At 40.0% G+C, this 24896-nt stretch overlaps 1 protein-coding gene and 1 pseudogene across 2 annotated transcripts; one reads left to right on the top strand and one right to left on the bottom strand.

The window, feature by feature from the left end:
- The first annotated feature begins 6550 nt into the window (after positions 1-6550).
- LOC139980058 (uncharacterized) lies at positions 6551-10718 on the top strand (annotated as a pseudogene).
- Positions 10695-23106, bottom strand: LOC139979845 (sterile alpha motif domain-containing protein 3-like). 2 transcript variants are annotated; one of them, XM_071990999.1, is made up of 10 exons: positions 22666-23106; positions 21062-21117; positions 17784-18566; positions 17279-17455; positions 16524-16620; positions 15977-16122; positions 15265-15424; positions 14504-14681; positions 13631-13716; positions 10695-12895 (listed from the first exon to the last, which is right to left on the bottom strand). In XM_071990999.1, the coding sequence occupies exons 3-10, from the start codon at positions 18326-18328 to the stop codon at positions 12617-12619; spliced, it is 1668 nt and encodes a 555-aa protein (XP_071847100.1). In that variant the 5' UTR covers positions 18329-18566; positions 21062-21117; positions 22666-23106; the 3' UTR covers positions 10695-12616. The 2 variants fall into 2 exon arrangements, with proteins under 2 accessions (XP_071847100.1, XP_071847099.1); XM_071990998.1 differs by lacking the exon at positions 22666-23106 and having other exon boundaries at positions 17784-22653.
- Positions 23107-24896: the final 1790 nt, after the last annotated feature.

Genomic DNA, 24896 nt, shown 5'->3' with positions numbered 1-24896 from the left:
GGTACCGATAAATGGAATTTGAGGTACCGATAAAACAAATGTGCGGTACCGATAAATGGAATGTGCTGTACCGAACAAACGAATGTGCGGTACCGATAAATCGAAAGCACGGCCTATCAGTCGAATGTGAGGTACCGATCAATCGAATGTGCGGTACCGATCAATAGAATGTTCGGTACCGAACAATCGAATGTGCGGTACCGATCAATAGAATGTGAGGTACCGCGATGAATAGAATGAGCGGTACCGGTCAATATAATGTGCGGTAACGATTCTTAGAATGTGCGGTACCGATCAATCGAATGTTCGGTACCGATAAATAGAATGTGCGGTACCGATTGAACGAATGTGCGGTATCGATAAAACAAATGTGTGGTACCGATCAATATAATGTGCGGTACCGATATCGAGTGTGCGGTACCGAACAATCGAATGTGCTGTACCGAACAATATAATGTGCGGTACCGATCAAACGAATGTGCAGTATCGATCAATCGAATGTGCGGTACCGAACAATCGAACAATCGAATGTTCGATACCGATCAATAGAATGTGCGGTACCGAACAATCGAATGAGCGGAACCGATAAATCGAATATGCGGTTCCGAACAATCGAACAATCGAATGTGCGATACCGATGAAACAAATGTGTTGTATCGATCAATAGAATGTGTGGTACCCATAAATCGAACGTGCGGTACCGATGAAACGAATGTGCGGTACCTATTGAACGAATGTCCGGTATTGATAAATCGAATGTGCGGTACCGATCAATCGATGGTGCGGTACCAATCAATAGAATGTTCGGTACCGATCAATAGAATGTGTGGTACCGATCGATAGAATGTGCGGTACCGATAAATAGAATGTGCGGTACCGATAAAACGAATGTGCGGTACCGATAAATCGAAAGCACGGTACCTATCAGTCGAATGTGAGGTACCGATCAATCGAATGTGCGGTACCGATCAATAGAATGTTCGGTACCGATAAATCGAATGTGCGGTACCGATCAATAGAATGTGAGGTACCGCGATGAATAGAATGAGCGGTACCGGGCAATATAATGTGCAGTAACGATTAATAGAATGTGCGGTACCGATCAATAGAATGTTCGGTACCGATAAATAGAATGTGCGGTACCAATAAAACGAATGTGCGGTACCGAACAATCGAATGAGCGGTACCGATTAATGGAATGTGCGATTCCGAACAATCGAACAATCGAATGTGCGATACCGACGAAACAAATGTGTTGTATCGATCAATAGAATGTGCGGTACCCATAAACCGAACGTGCGGTACCGATCAGTCGAATGTGCGGTACCTATTGAACGAATGTGCGGTATCGATAAATCGAATGTGCGGTACCGATCAATCAATTGTGCGGTACCGATAAATAGAATGTTCGGTACCGATCAATAGAATGTGTGGTACCGATCAATAGAATGTGCGGTACCGATAAATAGAATGTGCGGTACCGATTGAACGAATGTGCGGTACCGATTGAACGAATGTGCGGTATCGATAAATCGAATGTGCGGTACCGATAAATAGAATGTACGGCACCGATCAATCGAATGTGCGATACCGATCAATATAATGTGCGGTACAGATAAATCGAATGTGCGGTGCCGAACAATTGAACAATCGAATGTGAGGTACCGATAAATAGAATGTACGGCACCGATCAATCGAATGTGCGATACCGATCAATATAATGTGCGGTACGGAACAATCGAATGAGCGGAACCGATAAATCGAATGTGCGGTTCCGAACAATTGAACAATCGAATGTGCGGTACCGATAAATCGAATGTGCGGTACCGATCAACAGAATGTGCGGTACCGATCAATAGAATGTGCGGTACCGATCAATCGAATGTGCGGTACCGATAAAACGAATGTGCGGTAACGATAAATCGAATGTGCGGTACCGATCAATCGATTGTGCGGTACCGAACAATCGAACAATCGAATGTTCGGTACCGATAAACCGATAAATCGAATGTGCGGTACCGATCAATCGTGTGTGCGACACCGAACAATCGATTGTGCGGTACCGAACAATCGAACAATCGAATATTCGATACCGATCAGTCGATTGTGCGGTAACGAACAATCGATTGTTCTGTACCGATCAATCGAATGTGCGGTTCCGATCAATCGAATGTGCGGTACCGAAAAATTGAACAATCGAATGTGAGGTACCGATCAATCGAATGTGAGGTACCAATAAATCGAATGTTCGGTACTGAACAATCGAATGTGCGTTTCCGAACAATCGAATGTGCGATACCGATAAAACAAATGTGTGGTACCAATCAATATAATGTGCGGTACCGATAATTTGAATGTGCGGTACCGATCAATAGAATGTTCGGTACCGATCAATAGAATATGCGGTCCGATCAAAAGAATGTGCGGTGCCGATAAATAGAATGTGCGGTACCAATAAAACGAATGTGCGGTACCGATTGAACGAATGTGCGGTATCGATAAATAGAATGTGCGGTACCGATTAATCGAATGTGCGGTACCGATAAAACGAATGTGCGGTACCGATCAATCGAATGTGCGGTATCGATATATCGAATGTGCGGTTCCGAACAATCGAATGTGCGATACCGTTAAAACAAATGTGGTACCGATCAATATAATGTGCGGTACCGATAAATCGAATGTGCTGTACCGAACAATCGAATATGCTGTACCGAACAATATAATATGCGGTAATGATAAATCGAATGTGCGGTACCAATCAATGGAATGTGCGGTACCGAACAATCGAACAATTGCATGTTCGGTACCGATCAATAGAATGTGCTGTACCGAACAAGCAAATGAGCGGAACCGATCAATCGAATGTGCGGTTCCGAACAATAGAATGATCGGTATCGATCAATAGAATGTGCGGTACCGATCAATCGAATGTGCGATACCGATAAAACGAATGTGTGGTACCGATCAATATAAAGTGCGGTACAGATAAATCGAATTTGCGGTACCGAACAATCGAATGTGCTGTAACAAACAATATAATGTGCGGTACCGAACAATCGAATGTGCTGTACCTAACAATCGAATGGGCGGAACCGATAAAGCGAATGTGCGGTTCCGAACAATTGAATGTCCGATACCGATAAAATAAATGTGTGGTACCGATCAATATAATGAGCGGAACCGATAAATCGAATGTGCGGTTCCGAACAATAGGATGTTCGGTATCGATCAATAGAATGTGCGGTACCGATCAAAAGAATGTGCGATGCCGATAAATAGAATGTGCGGTACCAATAAAACGAATGTGCGGTACCGATTGAACGAATGTGCGGTATCGATAAATCGAATGTGCGGTACCGATCAATCGAATTTGCGGTATCGATCAATCGAATGTGCGGTTCCGAACAATCGAATGTGCGATACCGATAAAACAAATGTGTGGTACCGATCAATATAATGTGCGGTACCGATAAATCGAATGTGCTGTACCGATCAATCGAATGTGCTGTACCGATCAATAGAATGTGCGGTACCGATCAATAGAATGTGCGGTACCGATCAAAAGAATGTGCGATACCGATAAATAGAATGTGCGGTACCAATAACACGAATGTGCGGTACCGATTGAAGGAATGTGCGGTATCGATTAAACGAATGTGCGGTACCGATTAATCGAATGTGCGGTACCGATAAAACGAATGTGCGGTATTGATCAATCGAATGTGCGGTATCGATAAATCGAATGTGCGGTTCCGAACAATCGAACAATCGAATGTGCGATACCGATAAAACAAATGTGTGGTACCGATCAATATAAAGTGCGGTACAGATAAATCGAATTTGCGGTACCGAACAATCGAATGTGCTGTACCAAACAATATAATGTGCGGTACCGAACAATCGAATGTGCTGTACCTAACAATCGAATGGGCGGTACCGATCAATCGAATGTGCGGTACCGAACAATCGAATGTTCGGTACCGATCAATAGAATGTGCGGTACCGAACAATCGAATGAGCGGAACCTATAAATCGAATGTGCGGTCCCGAACAAACGAATGTGCGGTACCGATAAATCGAATGATCGGTACCGATCAATAGAATGTTCGGTACCGATCAATCGAATGTGCGGTACCGATCAATAGAATGTGCGGTACCGATCAATAGAATGTGCGGTACCGATCAAAAGAATGTGCGATACCGATAAATAGAATGTGCGGTACCAATAACACGAATGTGCGGTACCGATTGAAGGAATGTGCGGTATCGATAAAACGAATGTGCGGTACCGATTAATCGAATGTGCGGTACCGATAAAACGAATGTGCGGTATTGATCAATCGAATGTGCGGTATCGATAAATCGAATGTGCGGTTCCGAACAATCGAACAATCGAATGTGCGATACCGATAAAACAAATGTGTGGTACCGATCAATATAAAGTGCGGTACAGATAAATCGAATTTGCGGTACCGAACAATCGAATGTGCTGTACCAAACAATATAATGTGCGGTACCGAACAATCGAATGTGCTGTACCTAACAATCGAATGGGCGGTACCGATCAATCGAATGTGCGGTACCGAACAATCGAATGTTCGGTACCGATCAATAGAATGTGCGGTACCGAACAATCGAATGAGCGGAACCTATAAATCGAATGTGCGGTCCCGAACAAACGAATGTGCGGTACCGATAAATCGAATGATCGGTACCGATCAATAGAATGTTCGGTACCGATCAATCGAATGTGCGGTATAGATCAATAGAATGTGCGGTACCGATCAACAGAATCTGCGGTACCGATAAAACGAATGTGCGGTACCGATTGAACGAATGTGCGGCATCGATCAATCGAATGTGGGGTGCCGATAAATCGAATGTACGGTACCGATCAATCGAATGTGCGGTACCTATTGAACGAATGTGCGGTACCGACAATCAAATGTGCGGTACCGATCAATCGAATGTGCGGTACCGATAAAACGAATGTGCGATACCGATAAAACAAATGTGTGGTACCGATCAATATAAAGTGCGGTACAGATAAATCGAATGTGCGGTACCCAACAATCGAATGTGCTCTACCAAACAATATAATTTGCGGTTCCGAACAATAGAATGTGCGATACCGATAAAAAAAATGTGTGGTACCGATCAATATAATGTGCGGTACCGATCAATCGAATGTGCGGTTCCGAACAATCGAATGTGCGATACCGATAAAACAAATGTGTGGTACCGATGAATATAATGTGCGGTACCGATAAATCGAATGTGCTGTACCGAACAATCGAATATGCTGTACCGAACAATATAATATGCGGTAATTATAAATCGAACGTGCTGTACCAATCAATGGAATGTGCGGTACCGAATAATCGAACAATTGAATGTTCGGTACCGATCAATATAATGTGCTGTACCGAACAATCGAATGAGCGGAACCGATAAATCGAATGTGCGGTTCCGAACAATAGAATGTTCGGTATCGATAAATAGAATGTGCGGTACCGATCAAAAGAATGTGGGGTGCCGATAAATAGAATGTGCGGTACCAATAAAACGAATGTGCGGTACCGATTGAACGAATGTGCGGTATCGATAAATCGAATGTGCGGTACCGATTAATCGAATGTGCGGTACCGATAAAACGAATGTGCGGTACCGACCAATGGAATGAGCGGTATCGATAAATCGAATGTGCGGTTCCGAACAATCGAATGTGCGATACCGATAAAACAAATGTGTGGTACCGATCAATATAATGTGCGGTACCGATAAATCGAATGTGCTGTACCGAACAATCGAATGTGCTGTACCGAACAATATAATATGCGGTAATGATAAATCGAATGTGCGGTACCAATCAATGGAATGTGCGGTACCAAATAATCGAACAATCGAATGTTCGGTACCGATCAATAGAATGTGCTGTACCGAACAATCGAATGAGCGGAACCGATAAATCGAATGTGCGGTTCCGAACAACCGAACAATAGAATGTGCGATACCGATAAAACAAATGTGTTGTACCGATCAATATAATGTGCGGTACCGATAAATCGAATGTGCGGTACCGATCAAAAGAATGTTCGCTACCGATCAATAGAATGTGCGGTATCGATCAATAGAATGTGCGGTACCGATAAAACGAATGTGCGATACCGATAAAACAAATGTGTGGTACCGATCAATATAAAGTGCGGTACAGATAAATCGAATTTGCGGTACCGAACAATCGAATGTGCTGTACCAAACAATATAATGTGCGGTACCGAACAATCGAATTTGCTGTACCTAACAATCGAATAGGCGGAACCGATCAATCGAATGTGCGGTACCGAACAATCGAACTATCGAATGTTCGGTACTGTCACGAACGACTTTATTCATTGTACGTGTATTCAGTATATGCTGGTCAGGGTGATAAGTAGGTCACTCGTCGTGACTGACAACTTGTGCGTTTTTTCTGGAAGCGTCGAGAAATGATGGCGCTATTCGGTATTAGCGAGTACAAATTCCCAGACCATACGGGAAGTTATTTTTAGCAGGTGACCGGATATCGTCGACCAATGAACGTTGAACTATCAGTCGTATCTTCGAGACATGGATGATTCTCGATGTTTTTCCGTCAGGATTCCGGGAAAAGAACTTTCGGGAGATTAAACCCGGCTATATATAAGAAGAGATATTTTCGGTGATGAGGAGTTTAGTTCAGAGTTTTCCGATCTATTGTAAAAAGAAATTCATCTGAGATAAAAGAATAATCGAGAGGACGGACGGAGGAACCGGTGGACTGTTTGTTTATTAGATTGGTGCGTCGTTTAACCGGGACAGGCGTGACTTCGGCAGAGTTTTTCGGAGTTCACCCAGGAGGAAGCCATCCTTGGGATACAAACGTTGAGTCGAATTGGACCAGCGGGGAACGGTTTTGCTCCTGACCAAGTCACGGGATACCAGCCTACGAGGGAGCCTAATCCCGACATCGTTGTTGGTGACGCAAGGAGGTCAGAACAGCTACGAAAGGAACCGAGAGCCGGCACGCGCCGCGTAAGATAAGTTAAGTAATCTTTTAAAAATTTAACGGCCGTATAATATTGTAAAATCTGTCTGTAATATTCCAAATTTCTAGTACCAATAATCCTTGTACAAATCAGTAGAGATCGTATCATTGTAAATATATCGTTTTGTTAACTTTCAGAAACATCTCAGTAGTCTTTTGGTCCTTTGAGTTTACTTCCCTGAATCTATCTAAAACTTTTATTTTTATCGGCCTTGAAGGCCAAAGGAAAAACCCGGGGTCGCAACAGAGGAGGCGCTAGAAGGTGCCATTTTGTTTTATCCCACGGAAGTTGTGACAATTAATGGGGGCTTATCCGGGAATTGTTTAAAAGGTAGAAACAAAACGGGAATTGTTTAAAAGATAGAAACAAACCGGGGAAGTGTTTAAAAAGATAGAAACAAAACGGGAAAAGTGTAAAACACCAGAAAGGAGTATATCCCGAAGTGACTTACAAACTGAGAAGTTTCTGAAACCATATATATTTGATATATTGTTATTGGTACATGTGTTTGCCTGACTGAATGATGGATATTAGAGAATTAACTGAGTTGGGGGCTAAAATGGGTCTTACGGGTGGCGAACTCTTAAACTTCGTCAAAGAACAGCAGCAGATCGCTCGTGACGAAAGGCAACAAGAAAGGGCTGAGGCGGAAAAAGAAAGGGCTGAGGCGGAAAAGCAAAGGGATGAGGCGGAAAAGCAAAGGGATGAGGCGGAAAAGCAAAGGGCTGAGGCGGAAAAGCAAAGGGCTGAGGCGGAAAAACAAAGAATGTTTGAATTGGCTAAGCTTGAAAAGCAAGCTGAGTTGCAGCAAAATAGCAATGGCGATGCCGATTTGAATTCCTCCCGTAGCTCCACTTCAAGCCGCGAGCCAAATAGAATCCCAACGCCCAAAATGCCTCACTTTGATGAGAAGGAAGACCTCGACGCATACTTGCTGCGCTTCGAGCGATTTGCAACAGCGCAAGAGTGGCCAGAGGAACAATGGGCATTAAATTGAGTCTGTGTCTAAAGGGAGAAAGTCTCCGTGTTTACTCTAGGCTGCCACCCGATGACTCACAAGATTATCAAAAGCTAAAGAAAGCCCTGTTGAAACGATTTCAATTCACAGAGGAAGGCTTCCGTCAGAAATTCAGACGAGAAAGGCCCAAAAAAGGGGAAACATCAATTCAATACATGGCAAGGTTGGAAAATTATATGGCCAGATGGTTGGAAATGGGCGGAATTAAGAAAACGTTCGAGGAATTTTCAGATCTCATGTTGCGGGAGCAGTTCCTAAATGTATGCAGCAAGGAATTGGCATTATTCCTGAGAGAACATGACTGCAAGACTTCTAAAGCGCTGTCAGAGCTGGCTGACAAATACTTAGAAGCGCATCACAGGGATCTTGAAAAATGTGTGAAATCCTTCCAAACAAATCAGGGAAATGGGAAAAAACCTGACGGTAACCCCAACAGTCAGGAGTACAAAACCAAAATTGTGGACGCGGGTGAAAACAGAAACACGCGTTCAGCCATAAAATGCTTTGTTTGCGGGAAATTGGGTCATAAGGCAAACGATTGCAGGCAGAGGTTTAAAGCGCAATCGGCGGTTGCGACTGAAAATGCCAAACCCGACAAGCTAGGATCGAGCGATGGGTCGCAAAAAGATCATCGTAGCGGACAAACCGCGAATCTGTGTTTGATGAAACAAATCAAGGAAAGTGACAGCTATTCAATTAATTTAGCGTGTGGTCACGAGATCCCAATAGTCAGTGCGGCGTGTGAGGAGCCTACCGACATTACTGAGAAAATTTTGTCAGATGTTAAGGAGCGCATGCCGGTGGTTGAGGGCTATCTTAAAGGGAGGAAGGTGTCAGTGTTACGCGATAGCGGGTGTTCTGGTGTCATCGTTAGGAGAGATTTGATCTCCAATGATCAGTTGACCGGTGTAGATCAACTGTGTGTACTGATTGACGGTACAGTGAGGAAGATTCCAGAAGCTATCGTGGCGGTGGACACGCCCTTTTTCACAGGATCCCTCAAGGCTCTCTGTATGAAGAGGCCAGTGTATGACTTAATAATTGGGAATGTTCCTGGTGTTCGAGGTCCTGAGAATCCCGACCCAGATTGGAGTGTAAAAAAAGTTCCAAGTGAGCAGTTTGAACCTCACAATGTGGAAGAAACAGCTAGTGTTGAAATAGGAACCAGTGTTGAGTCACGTGATGAACCGGAAGTCGCTGCGGATCAAATGATTCCAAGTGATGACGTAGGCGATGACTCAGATATTGGAGGTGCCGTAGAGACACGTGCACAAAAGCAAAAACGAAATGAAAATCTGAAACCCCTAAAAACGGCTAATGTTCCTATGGATGACGTAACACCTGAGCAATTGAGACAAGCTCAGAAGGAGGATTCAACCCTCAAAAATTGCTTTAAGCATGTTGGGAATCCCAGACCACTGAAAGGTAAAGAGGGGATCTCCGAATTCATTTTAAGGAATGATATTCTATATCGCAAAGTTTCGGGGAATGACAAGCCTAGTGACCAATTGGTTGTACCCGAAAAGTTCAGAAATCAAGTGATGAAACTGGCTCATGACAGTATTATGGCGGGTCACCTAGGGATAGCCAAGACAACTGACAAGGTTCAGTCTCAATTCTACTGGCCAGGTGTAGGATCCGACGTAATGCGTTATTGCAAGTCATGCGATATTTGCCAGAGAACATGTGATAAGGGAAGGGTCACCAAGGTCCCATTGGGTCACATGCCCTTGATTGACACACCATTCAAGAGGGTGGCGGTAGACATTGTCGGACCGATCAGTCCTACTTCCAAGCATGGGAATCGGTATATCCTAACACTTGTCGATTATGCAACAAGGTTCCCTGAGGCAGTTCCATTGCGTAACATAGATACTGAGAGAGTGGCAGAAGCTTTGGTGGACATATTTTCAAGAGTGGGAGTCCCATCTGAGATCCTGACTGACAGGGGGTCACAGTTTACCTCAGATGTGATGAAGGAGGTGAGTCGATTACTGTCACTGCGACAACTCACCACTACCCCCTACCACCCGATCTGCAACGGTCTAGTTGAGAAATTCAATGGTACCTTGAAGAGGATGCTAAAGCGCATGTGTGAGGAGAGACCGTCAGACTGGGACCGCTATATAGGACCACTACTATTTGCGTATAGGGAGGCTCCGCAAGCCAGCACAGGTTTCGCACCGTTCGAGTTACTCTATGGTAGGACAGTGAGAGGTCCTATGGCCATTTTGAAAGAGATGTGGACATCTGAAGTGGACAACCCTGAAACTAGGTCAACATATCAGTATGTCCTAGATTTGAGAGAACGGCTAGAGGAGACTTGCGCTCTGGCTAGATCAGAGTTACAGGAATCGTCAGAGAGGTACAAGAAGTACTATAACCGGAAGGCTAAAAGTCGTAAGTTCAAACCAGGTGATTTGGTGTTGATACTCTTGCCTACTGATCAAAACAAGCTGTTGATGCAGTGGAAGGGGCCATTCACCGTATTGAGTGAAATTGGCGAATCAAGCTATTCAATCGATGTCAATGGGAAGTCGAAAAGTTTTCATGCAAACCTGCTGAAAGAGTACATAAGTAGGGACAAGTCAAATGTGGTTGGGACTACACTGAAAAAATATTTCGGCTAAATTTACTCAAAAACGTGAGTAATTCCGTCCCTTATAGTATGCACCATAGGAGTAATATAACTCAGCTATGAGGAGTATATTTACTCAGTGAAAAGCTACTAATACTCGTTTAGCTGAGTATTACAGTTCGTCCCTTATAGTATTCACCATGTGGTTTATTTACTCACTTGTGTTTAATAACACTCAAAACAGTTTAAAAAAATCCATAATAACACAGAGCTGAGTTTTTATACTTCTATTCAAACTGAAGAAGAAATGAAATGTTTTGAAGAAGCAACAAAGTTGGAATATGCAGAAACAAATTAAAAGTTGGTAAAATCAACAGTTTCCCAGGATACTAAGGCCAGTGGCATTATTGGACAGTTTCAGTACCCCTTTGCATCACCCCCTTTGCATCACCCCTTCCCACCAACAATCATCTGGCCAGTGATGCATATTGCCACCTCCTCCCTATCAACAGATAAAAAATTAAGAATTTAATTTATACATCAGATTGAAATGGATTGGCACTCTACTGATTTAAATACAAAGAAATGTATATATTGCAACTAGATTTTTAATTGGTCCTGGTAGTTTCTCAAATTTACAAGTGATAGTCAGGTCCATTACAAGTACTTTGACCCATGAGATATGTCCTTCTAACTTTAAAAACATGACACCACCATTCTCCAACTGTACCAGCTTGACATTCAAATGTCACAGTTCCACAGTTACTGCATATGTACTGGTAGTTTTTTAGCTATCTTTATACTAGCTTTTACAAATAACTTATACTGAATGAACCATGCAACATATATTGAGTGACAATTTATAAAGGAACAGAACAAGCAAAGGAAAACATCTGTGGGCAGATACTAATATGTTTAAACAAAAGAATAAGAGTAAAAACATTAATTAACACAACTATACATGCTGCTCAAAGATGGTTTGGCGGAGAACATTTTGAGTTGACAGCTGTCAAACTCAACATAGAATAAAGTGAGACTGATATATAACAACAGAGTATTCCTGTCATTTTCACCATGCCCCATCTAAACAGAAATCTCAATCGAAATCAAATTTCATGAATTTCATGATACACATGCCAGTATGATTTTGAATTGCTTTTTGCCTTCCCAAAAATAAATAAATAAATAAGCCTTAAGGATAAGAGCACAACTTCATGAATAATGTCATAAACAGATTAAACATATTTGTACCATAACTCCCATGCTGTGTTAAATTAAGGTTCAGTAGTGACATATGTACTACAAATACATCCACTAATCCACAACCAAGCAAAACTAACTGTGGCATTTACAAGTAAAATGAACAGTGAACCTAAAGGATAACAACATAATTAAGTTTCATGCATTAATATATGCATGTTAAAAGATTGTATTCATATGATTCCATACTGATTTTACAACGAAACAATACTTTTAGTAATTGCTATAAATGCACATGGTTGCTTTTAAGATATTTACTTTTTTTTTTTTTGGGGGGGGGGGGGGAGGCTTCCCAAAGGAATGAATCTTAATAGTGGGTATTCTCATGACACTATCATATACTAGTTTTGTGTTTCACTGCACACCACATACAACATTTTCATGTTGTACAGTTAACTGATTCATGTTCCATCATATGTCTCATATATCTATATGAATTATGAAGGCTAATGCATCTACATAATGTTCAGTTTGCTGATAGAATTGCTAACTAAACTGGGTGGGCTCTATTATTAAGTTAAGAAATTACATTTCATCATACAATAAAGGCTTTAAAGACTGGGGTATGACTTACTGAAAATCAAGTTGATTTATAGTTGGCCATACAATATGTGAAATTAACTGATTCATATGACATAATTTTTCTGAATTTTTTTACAAATCCCAGTCGTTTTTACAAGCAATTGATATCTAAAAGCCTTTCAATATGCTGACAAGATTGTTCACTGCTCTGGTTGGCTTCCCATTAGTTAGTTTGAGAAGTATCATTTCTGTGAAAATGAAAAAGTCTTTAGACTCTTGGGGGTATGACATATTGAAGATCCAATAAGTGGCCATCAAATTTCCCAACGCAGTTATAACATCAGTTGTATCACCAAATGCCTCATTTTCAGCATGTATGATGAACCTATCTGCATTACAAGGTGTCTGTCCTCTCCAAAATATGGTTGGGGATGTGATGTCAGTGTTCTAAAATAGAAGAAATATAGAACACTGTTAGTGTACATTATACAAACAATGCATATTTTTTGAACCCACACTAGCACCAACATACTGGACAGCAAGGGCGTAGGAACCGGGGGGGGCTGGGGGGCGCCAGCCCCCCCAGTGAAAAATATGGGGGGGGGGCGGAAGTATCGTTCCGCCCCCGCTCCGCAAGTCAGAAAACCCCTTTTTCATTTCCAAATGAGAAAAAAAAATCTCATTTGAAGCACCAAATTGCATCTAAGGCCAGGTGAAAATGCAAAATTCTTTACAAAATGGAGTGGGTGTTGAAGTGTGCTATATTGCACCAAATTGCATCTGAGGCCACCTGGAAATGCCAAAAAATTCCAAAGGGGAGGGGGACACCCCCTCCCCTTAGACCCCTCCCCCAGGCCGGCCATCAGTCTTCAGCCCCCCCACTCAAAAGTACCTTCCTACGCCACTGCTGGACAGGCTCTACCTATCTGGCAGCCTATAAAAACTGGTACCTTCCTACCTACCTGGCACCTAAGAACACCGAAGAACTTAACTGTCACCTTCCTGCCTACCTGGCAACAAACCATCTACTTGATACCTGTCCACCTGAGACCCACCTAGCAACTTGGTACCTTGACCCACCTAGCAACTTGGCACCTTTATGACTCTTTGGTACCCACATATCTACTTGGCATATGCTTTACTGAAACCCATATTCCTAACTGATCTACATTACATAATTACCATGTCTCTGTCCTCCTCATTACATAAGATGTCTTTAGATGATAGCAATTTTGACAAGATGAAAACTGCACATGTATTTTCAAGCTCTGAGAAAGAAAAGAATAAGAAACATTGTGAAACCATTAATGTGACATGATAAAGTAAACAAACCAAAACAAAACAATACTGTTTCCCAGTGACAAAAATGCAATTCTCACTTAGCAGTGAGGCCACAACAATGTCACCCATGAAGAATCATACCTAACTTGAGACAGTTATATCTATAGGATGGAAGATTGTTGGTTTGGGCATTATTGGATTTTGCTTTAAGTTATGTGCATTTCAAAGTTAGTATTACAGAAGCACAGTGGGACAAGTCTTTAATCACATTGCTGAAACATGTTCTTATGTTTTTACTGGTGTTAAACATATGTTTCAAAATACAAAATTTTACTTCAGTAAGCAGTGCTTGCCAAATTATGATGATGAAAATTGAATCCTTGCACACCTGTTATGTACCATCAGGTACTAATAATTGTCTTTAAGTTTCATCAAGTTTGGATGCAATCCCTGGAAGAATATTGCTTTGAAAGGATGGACGGATGGGCAAATTTCTACACAAAATACAGCTTTGAAACACTACAGTAATCAACAGGATTGACCTACTTGTAATGGGAAATCTTCATACAACATATGGGACATAATTCATACAAGTTTGCATTATTGAATTAGTACAATTAACATATTTGACTGCTAATGAGCTCTATTATCACTTGAACAGAGTTCACTATGGCTAGTACTAAGGAAGGAGATGTTTGAATTCATTATGAGAACATGGCCACAAGGAATGTTGATCCTTACTAGACCTATCAAAGTAATCATGTGTGTTTTTACCTTTCTTTTTAGTCTGCTCAACTGTAAAGATCTTCTGTAGTTCTAAAGACCGTAGTAATTTTTTCTTTGGTTCCTGCTTTTCAGCAAACTTTACTACTTTTGATGAGATTCCAGTAAGGCTATCTCGAATGGTTGGAAACATTTCTTTTCCAGTTATTCTCTGAAATTCCTGCAGTAACTACCAAATGAAAAGGGCTCAAAGATTAATATCAGAAAAAAATTATCATGTCATATATTCTAAGCTTTAAGGACTAATATTTGCAAACTCAAAACAGAAAATATAGATGTTACATAGGTCTGATAGCAAAAAAACAGGAAGTACCCCAACTCTTTATTTCTTTAACTTAAGCATTACATTTCTGCCCATTTTGATTTGATAACTAGGCATATCATTGCTATGGATACATTTTTCAACAAATTTGGGCACATGGAAAGGCAGGATATTTCATATAGTTAGGTGTCTCGCTGTCTCGTATGTAGACCAGATTACAGATCAATATTTATTACTTCAAGGGGATGTTCCTCCCTTGCCCAAATACAGTTGGGAACATGTACTGCATTACTTAAAATTCCTTATACTCTTTAGTCTTTAACATGATTGTGTTCCATTGTAAGCAATATCCCTATCCTCAAGAAGACTATTAATGAATTATTTGGGAATTCCAAATTGAATACAATGGAAATGTTTCTCTTTTTTAATTATTCCATTTGGTCCAAAAGCTTTGCATTTATAGTATGAACTGACAAGCAGTTAAAAGTACCTCCTCAGTTTCAAACAAGGCTGGATAGTTCTCCCTTATGGTTTTAACCAATGCTCCATCTTCCACGATACTTCGACGTCTTGTTGGGAACGTCAATTTCATAAGTTCTGCCATTTTCTTTTTGTTCTTGGTTTTCTTTCTTATTTCCTCCTTCATCCATCTAACAATAGATACAACGTTTGCTTAGAATGTTGATTATTTCCAAAACTAAAACTCACATTAAACTATAAGTAATTGCTGACCTTTTATGTTGTGTTAAAATCCACACAATGATAGGTATGAAGAAATGGGTCAAATTTTTACTCATGTCAGGCCACATTTTTTTCCCTATATCTCACATTCACAGCAACCCCACAATTACAAATGACTGACATAGTAATAATGAGCTTAATAATATCAAGGTTTTCAGACTTTGCCCCTGCTTACCTGAAATGACCTTTGACCTCCATGAAAAACAAATGGCAACTTTAATGCAATTGGTATATCCACACACCAATTATGAAAGATGTCTAAGTTTCCTTGTTGAGCTATCTTGTTTACAAGATAGTGTCACACACACATGCATGAGCAAACCAGCATGAATGCAAAGGTTACAATTTACATTAAAACCAAAAAGATCAGAGCCCTCATAAGCAAGTGTCATATATACACACCACCATTAATATAGTGATTCCTTCACATTTAGCAAGAATTCAAATAATTATGGAAATACCTCTGATGCATTTCAATACTTCTTTCGTCTTCTGTGTCTACTGGCAGTTCCACCCTCTTTCTTTTTGGTTGCCTCTTTATCAGTCCATCATTGAAATGCTTCCTTTCGTTGCGGAATTTATCTGACAACTTTGTTTTCCAGTATTCCTGAAAAGATACATATATTAATAACAAATGTATTAATAGTACTACAAGTTAAGTATTTTCATCCCTTTACTGTTTCCTTGTTTCCTACCTAGTCAGTAACATTGCATATTGTAGCAATCAATAATGGATATCACTACTATGAACTACTGCTAAATTAACAGCACTTGATCTCACCACCCTTGGAAACACTGGTCAGGTCTAAAATTTCAGAACCCTCAGGCTGCATCACTAATAAAGGTATAATTAAGTGGGTCGCACAGTGTGCCTGTACTTGTAAGGCATGAACCCTGGTGGCTTGTACAATCAGCATTCTCCATGTAAGCTATTCACCTTGTCCAAACAAAAAGAGTGCATTTTGTGAGCCACCTACCCCTTCTGGTGAATCTCCTGGGGATACTTACATGGGGTTTAACTGATGGAATATCATTGAATGCTAGGCAAGGGAACTTTTCAACCAGTGCTGTAGCTACGTCAGTGTACTGTGATTTGGTTGGGTATCTGTCAGATCAAAGAAGAAGACATCTAAATTCATACAAATAAGTCCCTGGAGGTACATTTCATACTAAAAGATTTAAGCACATGCTTTTCAACCACCCTGCACCCTCCAATAATCTCCATCATAAATGATACCATTCTGCATGTTCAACTTGCAACACCTTTCAACTATCATCTATCCCATCAACCATCTTTGACACCTTTTCCTACTACATATTTCAACTTTACTTCTAAAAACAGCAGAGGTCATGAACAATGATAACTTTTGGGTATAACAATTGCATGCATACAGACAATGAAATAATACTACATTATGTTTTTATTATGAATTTAATTGGTCAGCCATCAACCTATCATCCTTCACAGCTGCATCAGAGATATGAAATCATTAATACCCTTGACACCCAGTTCTGCAATTAGTAATGCCAGTTGTGGACTCAATTTCAGATCAAATGACCTCCTGAACAAACTGCATACATAATGATCACATCAGGCATATGCAAAGTTGTATATTTTGGCACCTGTTAAAATTTTTGTGACCATGCACTGGCCCCAGCACTCCATGCTGAAAAGTTTCATGATAACAATGCATGCTAGACTGACCTATGTTACAGATAGCTCATTATGAAGCATATACTCCTAATTGGGTACTTTTTGTTACCTGACATATTCTGCTGTTTTGTCAAAAAGGATCTGCACCAGTTTTCGACGTTGTCTTTCATTGGGATATATGCCTTCTTCCAAGGTATTTCGCAAGTCAACTGGCATGCTATCCAATGGAATGTCAAATTTGGCAGGCCATGGTTTTAGAGATACTTTGTCCATTCTGTTGTAAAGACTAAAGAGAGAAGTCAACATTATGTAATAGTTATCTTCTTTGATATTCTGCTTTCACTAATTCAGTTCCAGTTCTTACAACCAAACTGTTCCATGATGCAAAATTGTTTGATATTCCTGTGTTTTAATGCCTGACCATAAATAGTTCCTTCCTGTATTTTTTTAAAGGCAAGTAGATCCCATGTGAACACTATGGTTTATGCAATATGTGTATAAGTGGTATGCATTTAGTTTTAATTAGGCATATATAGCTTGTTGTTTTTGTAATAGCTGGTCAGAGGTCATTTCAGGTAAACCACTCTCTTACAATTAGCACAAAATACACATACCTGTTGGGCACAACCTGCTTAGGAATTTGCTGAGACACTGGGTAATTAGTTGAACTGGGTAATGAACTTGAAGAATCTACCATATCAGCAATGGCATCTGAAAGACTAGTACTGTCCTCACCAGATTCAAGAGACTCAAGACATACTTCGGAACTTAGGTCTTCACCATCAGGGAGAATGAAACATGTCTCGTACAAGGAAGCATTAGTGTGTGTTTGTGGCAGGTGTAGGGAACTGGATGAGGGCCCAGCAAGGCTTCCAATATCATCATCTATCCATGAAGGAACTATTCCTGTCTTAGGCACAACTGGAGAAGGTTCAGGCTGTTTCTTTGAAATAACTTTCACTTTGTCCCTGTTGATTATTTCTTTTGGATCTTTGTTAACCCACTCCTTCCATTCTGTGTCAAACACTTGTAGCTTCACATCGCAATTGCCAGGTAATGAAAACACTTTCTTTACGACATCAAGAATGTTTTCAGTTTTCTTTGCAGTTATTACAATGTTGTCATCCTTGTAAGAAGCAAGGAATCGGAGATTTTCCATGTTTACTGAAAGTTTGAATTGTTAACTACATGTACATGAACATCCCATGACTGTCTGAAAGCCTCATTCACTACAGCAAGAAATCCAAGAAGCGAAAAAAATACAATTGCTTGACTTTCACATACTATAGTGTCGGTTACATCATATCGTGAGCCACACAAATCTAGGGCTTTGACAAACTGTCCACCTTCAGCGAATGAAATTGCAAAAGAGATGTTTTGGACAGCTGGCAGTACACCTGTAAGTCAAATAGATCAATCTTAGTTTATGTAAATTCTGACAACAGTCTGTACTTTGTAGCAACACACATACCGACTTTACAAATACAAAATTGCAAAGGCAAAGGATCAAGCAGATCATGTACTTGAAGCAATACATACAACCCATGAGGATCTGGTTTAACAACATAACTATGATAATGTTCTGAAAAATACAGTGTGTCTAGTTGGGAAACTAAGAAATATGTTTTTCCAGACTTGAGAAAGATGCCACCTATAAGACTGAACTGGAGGAATGTATCATCATACCCAGTAATCAGAACTGCTTTTTTGTGATAGGTAACACCATTGATTGTAACTGATTCAGCCCTAAATACTTGCTGCTGTGGTCCAAGATTTAAGCCATTCTGTATCACATGCTTAACTTTCTCTTTGTAACAGCTAATGTCAACAACATTACCACCTGTAGAGGTGGTGTTACTTTCTTCAAGGAAAAATGCAGATGTACTATAAAAACACTGTAAAAGCTGATGGCGCCTTGCTAAAGTCATGGCAAGGTTTTTCATGTTCATCGTCTTCCTTGCTAATTTTTTAAAGTAACCATGTTTCGACTCAAATCGCATACATGAGCAGGCAGAAAGTGGACCAAAGTTTGCAATGTGTTCACCATAGTGGGTAAGAAAGTGCATTTTAGGGGTTAATCCATTCCTAAATATGTCAAGGTAGAGTTCAAGGAAGTCCTTTACTAGGCCATGCAAGTAAGACAGTGACTGGACATTATGTACTGGGGCAAATGTAAGTTCACATATTCCAGCCAAATAAAGCAGGAGTTGCCAATGCGTATCTCTTTCTGGTATTATATCTCCTAATAGATACAAAGCCGTCCTCATGAAGCATGACATCTGTGCTGCTGTCTGTTTAATAGCAACTGTGCCAGAAGCCCAACTAAGGGGAGTTGGCTTTTTGTTTTTATCACTGCCTTTGTGTTCAAATAATGCAAGCCTCTGGTTAAATGATGACAAATGTATTTTGTTTGTATGTATAAAATGACTCAACACTTTGCTCCAAACAAGTGGACATACACCCTCAAGAAGGTCATGCATTGGATCTGAAGGTAGTCCAGTAGTTACATGGAAGAAAGACAAGCTATTAAAGCGACATTCTTGCTTTATTCCATACACTGAACTGAGACTCTGGTCATTCTGAATCAATTCCAGATGCCTGTTATACAGCTCTTCACTTCTGTGCAGGAAATCAGTTTTGAGATGCAATTCCTTCAAATTCTTATAGGTACACATGCAGAATCTGCAAATCCTGTTAGCTGTGAAGGATTCAAAATAACCACCAATGGAATGGCTTCCAAGGTTATCAGCCACAATCATGGAAACTGTACCTTTGAATTGATACAGACAATTGTTTCTCCAGATACTGATACCTTCTTCCTCTAATACCTGAAGATCTCTGATTAAGTATTCACTTAGCTTTGCAAAACCATACTTTTGCACATATATAGTTTTGCACAGCCATGCTAACTGAATCACATGCAGTTTCGAACGATACTTAGGTTCTATATTCCCAAGAAAGAAGTACATGCTGTTTAATTTCTGTTTTTTTCTAAATGTGCCAATTGGGTTGCAAACCTCAAAGTCGTCATTGTAAAGACATATTTGCAGTGTCTTAACATCAGAATTAAATAACCTATTGGTTTTGTAGAACTTTCCATCACAGTAGTTAGACAGTACTCCATCCTGGCAAGTTTCATGTGAATTCATAACTTGTGCAAATATGTCTTCATGTTGCAATAAGGACTTTATCGTGTCAAGAATTGGAATATACTGAAAAGTTTCTTCTTTTCCTCGTTCGTCTTGACCAATCACTAGTTCAATTGGTTCTACTAAGTAGAAATTACTTTTGAAGTAAGAAAGTTGCTTGGCTTCTGTTTGCAAAGATTCAAATACTGATTTGGAAGTGATTTCATTTAATAGTTCTTGTAATGCAGGGATCTCATCAACATTAATATCACTTGCTTGTAAGCATTTTTTAACTTTGTTCAGTTGTTCCCTTTGATGGGTTGAAACAATGACAGAAACATCTTCTAGGAGATTATTAAGACATGTTTTTGGCAATTGATACTTCTCACACCATTTTAGAATCATGATGGCTAGATTACGCTGAATGGTTTCATTGCTTGTATCAGATATTGTTTCACTGATATCCTCATTTGGCACTGGCTGTGCATCAACAGTATTGCCAATGGTATTAACCACATCACATATATGTTGTACTTCATCTGGTACTTGTGCATACCCATGGACTCTTCTTATGTGACAGAGGTAGGAGTTAAGTTTTGTGTAGGTTTTTTCACAATTGGCAATGCCACATCTTACAGTAAAGCTAGGCTCAGATGAATGCACATCCTGTAAGTGTTTCAGCAAGTAGCTAAATTTGTTAGTTTGATAAGAGTCACACCTGTGGCAGAGGTATACCTCTACTTCAGATGCCTGTGCATTACTACCTTCAGTGCTTCTAATACGTTTTCTTCCAGACGCCATCAGGATGCTGGTTGATAAACTGTAAAATGAAACAGAAATTATATAAAATATTGCAAGGCCTGAGAGGTCACCAGAAAAGGTAAAAACTTGGATGAATGGTTTTTGTGCAGTGATGATGACATTTCTGGAGTAGTACCCAGATATACCAACTGAGCAAAAAGCGTAATTTCATATGAATGATTGACAAAATTTATATTATATAATCTGTTGATTAAAACTGTAAAATTACCCTTCTATTGGTTATATTGCAGTGGACATTTTTCCGAATATAGTGCTTAAAACCTATATAACCTGAAATATATCACCAAAGGATCTTGGTCTCCTATAGGGTGGTTTCTGTATTTGAGAGACGTAAGGGTCAATCTAGGTCATGTTAGTGTGCATTGCTAATAAAAGGCAGTGAAAAGTTCTTTATTTGAGGAAAATTCCTGTTACACTGCTGGCACTGGCAGGTCACCAGCATGCATTATTATGAAACATTTTGAATGTTTAAAAACAAGAATGTCACATGACTTTGTGATTCCTTGCAAGTATAAAAAGAAAAATTGGATACAAGATTTTCAACCTTTCCCATTGCTGACCAGATAGATGTGCATTGGTCTTGCACTGATCAATGCATATATACTAGCTGCAGGCCTTCATACTTAGACACATGTTGACCTTGGACTAATGACCTTTGACCTCCATGAAAACCAAGAGGGACTGTCTACAGTTACAAAGGGCTACCTACTGTATACCAAGTTTAAATTACCAGCAAGTTTTAGTTATATCAATGTTTACAAGCCAAAGCGTCACACACGCCATCACCAACGCATAGGCCTACTGTAGATGCCTTTAACAAGGAATAAAAAAAAAATTAATAAATTTAAACTAACCATCTGATAATGTCGATGATGCCATGATTAGGACTAGGCCTATTTACTATTTATACTAATTAATGGTGATATATGCACTGCAACTCGGCACCCCAGAACTTCCTGTACAAAATTTAGCCAAGGTTTCAACTCCAAAATGCAAACATAAAAGGTATTAATATTGTTAGCCGACTAAACAATTTGGTGACATTCATCAACATATTTACTGTACACAGTTTGGCCTAACTTCACTTTAGTCAAACTATTCTACTGTACTAACTGGTCTACTAAGGGCAGCATAACATAATATAATCCACATGAAACAGAACGACTATCTTTATCCACATTTATTGGCGGAGTTACCGTTGGCCTAGGGCCCTAGGCTACAGCAACATTGTACAGCCCACGAGTATGCAGTCTCCCTCTGTATTATTTAATATACGTCTAGCCTACTGTATATGCCTACCTATACCGTATACGTTTCGCCTAACGTACTGCATACACATGCTGCTTATGCCCATAGCCTATACCTGACGATCGCTCAGTGTGAATCACAGATTCAAAACTTTTCCTCATTTGCGTAATTTTAAGAGGACGATGAACTTCTTTCATGTGAATACTTCAAGTAAAATGACTATAGTTTCTTATAATGAACTACAGTTACGAAATTGTAAGTAATTATACCGTTTTTTGAAGTACAATCTTTGACTTACGGTATTTTTGTGTTCCATGGTTCAGTCGTTGTATCCACTGCATGCCCGGCAATTCAAACGCATGCCGACGAGGTTGCGTACAACTACTCAGTTAGTGGTATTTTTACTCAAATGAATATTAACGTTAAACACGACTTGTCTAAAAATAAATTCCATATGAGTATTTCGGCTTTGTTACGGATCTTGTCTTTACTCAGATTGAGTAAATAAAAATTATTGTGAGTATATTTACTATTTTGGTGAATAGATTTATTACAGTCGATCGTATTTCGATTATATTACTCAAAAGCGTATTATAAAACGCATTTACCGAAACACGTATTTAGAAGCACTCACAAATAAATGTGAAGTGAGTAGCTTTATGATATGAAGTGAGTGTTTCGATCATTTACTCGTCATACTGCATATTTAAACTCACTAAAGCGTCCAATATTTTTTCAGTGTACAGTCATTTCAATGTCTGAGGATGAGGAGCAGGAAAGTTTGTTTCGAACTGCCTGCGCTGCAGACTAATCAGAGTGAATCGGCATCGGATGTTGTCGTAAATGACGAATTAGGTGTAGGCCAATCACACGAGGTTAAACGAGTGTTATCCAAGTTCACTGATGTCCTGACTGATGTACCTGGCAAAACTGATGTTCTCAAATGTGACATCAAGTTAACTACTGATAAGCCAATCAAAGCAAAGCCTTACCCAGTACCACTCTCGATGCGAGATTCGTTACAAGAGGAAGTTAGGAAAATGATTGACATGGGAGTCATTGAACCTTCAAACTCACCTTATAGTTCACCTGTGGTGTTGGTACCTAAACCTGATGGTACGAAGAGATTCTGCGTGGATTATAGGAAGCTCAATAAAGTAACCACGTATGAAGCTGAACCTATGCAAACCATGACAGAGATATTCTCGGAATTGTCGAATGACAAGTACTTCAGTCGAATCGATCTAACGAAGGGATATTGGCAGGTTGAAATGACACAGTCAGCAAAAGAGAAGACTGCCTTTGTGACACCAGATGGGTTATGGCAATTTAAAACGATGCCCTTTGGATTGGTTGGGGCACCGGCAGTTTTCACTAGGTTAATGAGAACCATTTTGAGGGATGTGCCAAATGTTGTCAATTATCTGGATGATATTTTGATTCATACCGAGACATGGGATGAGCATGTAGAGTGTTTGGAGTTGTTGTTTCAGACGTTGAGAGAGAGCGGACTGACAGCTCGTCCGAGTAAGTGTGAAATAGGGTTCACTAAATTGGAGTTCTTGGGCCACACAGTTGGAAACGGGAAGTTGGGCCCGAAGCAGAGTACCCTTGATAAAATCAAAAACGCTCCAAAACCCGAGACGAAAACCCAAGTCAGGTCGTTTCTTGGTCTCACGGGGTATTACAGAGACTATATACCAAACTACTCTGCACTAGTTGCCCCACTGTCGGACCTGACGAGGAAGGGTTCACCCAATAGAGTGATTTGGGGAAGCGCCCAGGACAAGGCGTTCAATGATCTGAAGCGAGCGCTTATTAGTCCACCCCTTCTCAGGCTTCCTGATGTAAATAAGCAATTTGTTCTGAGGACCGATGCATCCGATGTAGGGATAGGTGCGGTCCTACTACAGGAACATGAAGGAGAGTTTTTTTCCAGTAGCGTATGCTAGTAGAAAGTTATTGGAGAGGGAAAGAAATTATTCAGTGATTGAGAGAGAATGCCTAGGATTAGTTTGGGCAGTACAGAAATTCCATGTATATCTGTACGGAAGTGAGTTCGTCTTACAGACTGATCACGAACCACTCACTTATTTAAATAGAGCGAAGTTGCTGAACTCAAGAATTATGAGATGGGCATTAGTACTACAAGAGTATAGATTCAGACTAGAATCAATCAAAGGAAAGTACAATGTTGGTGCAGATTATATGAGCCGAATGTAAGCGGGTTATTCATTCATTTAATCAGATGTAGATGTGTTAATTGTAACACTATTGATTGTTGTTATGCTATCATACATTTATGATTGACATAGTTTTGTCGGATTATAGAATTGTTTATAGTTTATAGAATTTGACATTTATGGGATTGTTAGTTTGAGTATTTTAAGATGGTTATCAATATTCATTAGTTATGTTTAATTTAAAGTTGCATACACGTCCATTTATAGATGAAATATTTAAAATATTTATCTTAAAGGGGGAGTAATTGTCACGAACGACTTTATTCATTGTACGTGTATTCAGTAT

Source organism: Apostichopus japonicus, chromosome 14, assembly GCF_037975245.1.
Source record: "Apostichopus japonicus isolate 1M-3 chromosome 14, ASM3797524v1, whole genome shotgun sequence".
NCBI lineage: Eukaryota > Metazoa > Echinodermata > Holothuroidea > Aspidochirotida > Stichopodidae > Apostichopus > Apostichopus japonicus.
The sequence above is the reverse complement of the archived record's forward strand: the minus strand, read 5'-3'. Positions and strand labels throughout refer to the sequence as shown.

Bases quoted from the DNA above. Each gene is read 5' to 3' on its own strand.
- LOC139979845 (XM_071990999.1), bottom strand. From the start codon at position 18,328: ATGGAAAATCTCCGATTCCTTGCTTCTTACAAGGATGACAACATTGTA. The intron at 15,425-15,976 runs GTATTTCCATAA...ATCTATTGTTAG, and splicing joins AGTATTGAAATGCATCAGAG to ATGGATGAAGGAGGAAATAA. The intron at 12,896-13,630 runs GTAATTATGTAA...CTTCTATTTTAG, and splicing joins ATGAGGAGGACAGAGACATG to AACACTGACATCACATCCCC.